The 2,055-nt window shown below is 46.1% G+C and overlaps 1 protein-coding gene across 1 annotated transcript in view; it reads right to left on the minus strand.

The window, feature by feature from the left end:
• MAGI3 (membrane associated guanylate kinase, WW and PDZ domain containing 3) overlaps positions 1-1,686 on the minus strand; it is a 188,847-nt gene extending 187,161 nt beyond the window's left edge. Inside the window, exons 1-2 of the mRNA XM_011368991.2 lie at positions 1,592-1,686; positions 1,344-1,461 (exon numbers count right to left, since the gene is read on the minus strand). Coding sequence (XP_011367293.1) covers positions 1,344-1,461; positions 1,592-1,686 — 213 coding nt within the window. The remainder of the gene's footprint in view (positions 1-1,343; positions 1,462-1,591) is intronic.
• Between the last annotated feature and the right edge of the window lie 369 nt (positions 1,687-2,055).

The raw sequence follows: 2,055 nt of genomic DNA on the forward strand, positions 1-2,055 counted from the left end.
CGCAGGGCTGAGAGAGGCCCTCGGGCGGTTGCTGGAGCCAAGAGAAAACTCGGATAGGGAAGAGTGACCAAACTCCCCGAGGTGGAGGCGTGGCTGGCGAGCTGGATGGAGTCAGGGGCGGAGTCTGTGCGGACACCGAGAGGAATGAGTGTACTCTAGACCTGAGACGACTGGCTCAGCCCCTGGCCGAAGGTGGCGGGTCCTCCAGGGTGGCTTGTTACTGCCGATCATATACACTGAGTATCTATTCTTGTTCATTCACTCAACAAATGTTACTGAGGCAGGGACTCCAGAGTCCATTTAATGTAGGGTAAAGTAGAGTCCTGCATAATGCTGTGTGACCTCGGGCAAATTAGACCACCTCTCTGAGCCACGACATCCTTTACTGAAAAGTGGAGCTAATTCTACCCCTCCAAGTTGTTGGGGAAATTACACGCAGTACGTTTAAAATATCTTCATAGTGCCTGGCAGAAGGTACATGCTTCTTGCCATTTGGTAGCTGATGATGACTTTATGTCAGACATTGTGCTGGGCACCAGGGTTCAAGGGTGAAAAAACAGAGGCTCTGCTCTCAAGGAAGTCACGATCTAACGCGAGAGACTGACAAGTAAGACTGCCTGAGGTGAGGTAGGGTGGGGTGATGATAGAAGGTGGATTAGGAACTAGCTGGCACACCTGGATTGGAGTCCTGGCATCCTACTTACTTGCTATTTGACCTTGGCCATATCTCAGCATCAAGTCTACACATCTGTAAAAGAGGTGGAGGGAGAACTAATATTAAATAAAGGACATCTTAGGTCCCTTCCAGCACTAATTTTTCAGAAATTCTCCTTGAGCTTTCTCTCTTCCCTGTCTTAAAAATCCTATCCATCCTCAGCCCAAATGCCGTCTCTCTCAAGTAGCCTTTTCTGATTTCTTGTCCTCAGGTGGAAATCATTTTCTCTGAACACGATACTTTGTTTCACTTTTACACAGCCCTGTCTCCTATCTTTAATGATTGGGGAAAGCCCTTATTTAAGTTATAAATAACCCCACAGAATCTCCTCACATCTCAGATAGTCTGGGCCAAGCTTCAACAGCTGCAGTGATTTTGTTCACACCATTGTATCAGTCAGGGCCTAGCAGGAAACAAATAGTACTTTACAAAGATGTGGGCAGGGTGTGGGAAACCACAAGGGAAGTGTGGAATCCTAGGGCTACAGGCTCAAAGATCTGTAGAAGCAAGAGGAAGGAAATGTTATGGAAACTCAGCACAGAAAGGGCCACCTGACAGGCACCTGTGACCTTTCATCAGGAGATGTAATTGCCTGGGGAGGAAGCTGGGAGATTTATATCTCACTTACCTGCTCCTTCAGTCTCTTGCTGGGGCATTCTGATGGCCAAATCCAACCAGAAGCCAGAGGGCAAGAGAGCCTTTTGATGCAGTTCCTGTTAGGCACAAACAGAAGAGGAAACGTGCATCTGGAGAGGAAAGAAAAAAAGGGAAATATTCAGCACAGTTATCATGAAGATTGCTCAGATTTACCCAGATCTGAGACAAACAATCTGGAGGATTGTTTTGGGGTTCCCCCCCACCTGGACTACTACCTACACTAACAGATTCCTAGATGAAATCTTGGTAACCTCCACATCATCTATTTTTGCAGAAACTGAGAAAGCATCTTTCTCTGCCCAGATTGTGTCCATTAGGCTACCTTTGGCCAAAAGTAACAGAAAACCTGACTAACAGTATCTTAAAGCATGAAGTCATTTATTTCATTTTTAACGTGTAGTTCAGATGTAAGTAGTCTCAGAGGTGGTTCAGTAGCACAGTCATGTCATTAAGGCCCCAGGCTTTTTTTGTTTGCTCTCTACCATCATGTCGGCTTTAGTCTCCAGGCTTGTCACCTCTTGATTGCTATGTGGCTGCAATAGCTCCAGACATCACATCCTCAGAGGTCATTGTACAAGCAGGAAGGGAGGAAAAGGCAGTACTGCTTTCATTATGAAAGAGAAAAATCTTTCCTAGACTGCCCTCTCCCAGTAGAATCTCCTTTATTGACCATAAAATGGTCA

This window comes from Pteropus vampyrus, unplaced genomic scaffold (assembly GCF_000151845.1).
Source record: "Pteropus vampyrus isolate Shadow unplaced genomic scaffold, Pvam_2.0 Scaffold6, whole genome shotgun sequence".
In the NCBI taxonomy this organism is placed as follows: Eukaryota; Metazoa; Chordata; class Mammalia; order Chiroptera; family Pteropodidae; genus Pteropus; species Pteropus vampyrus.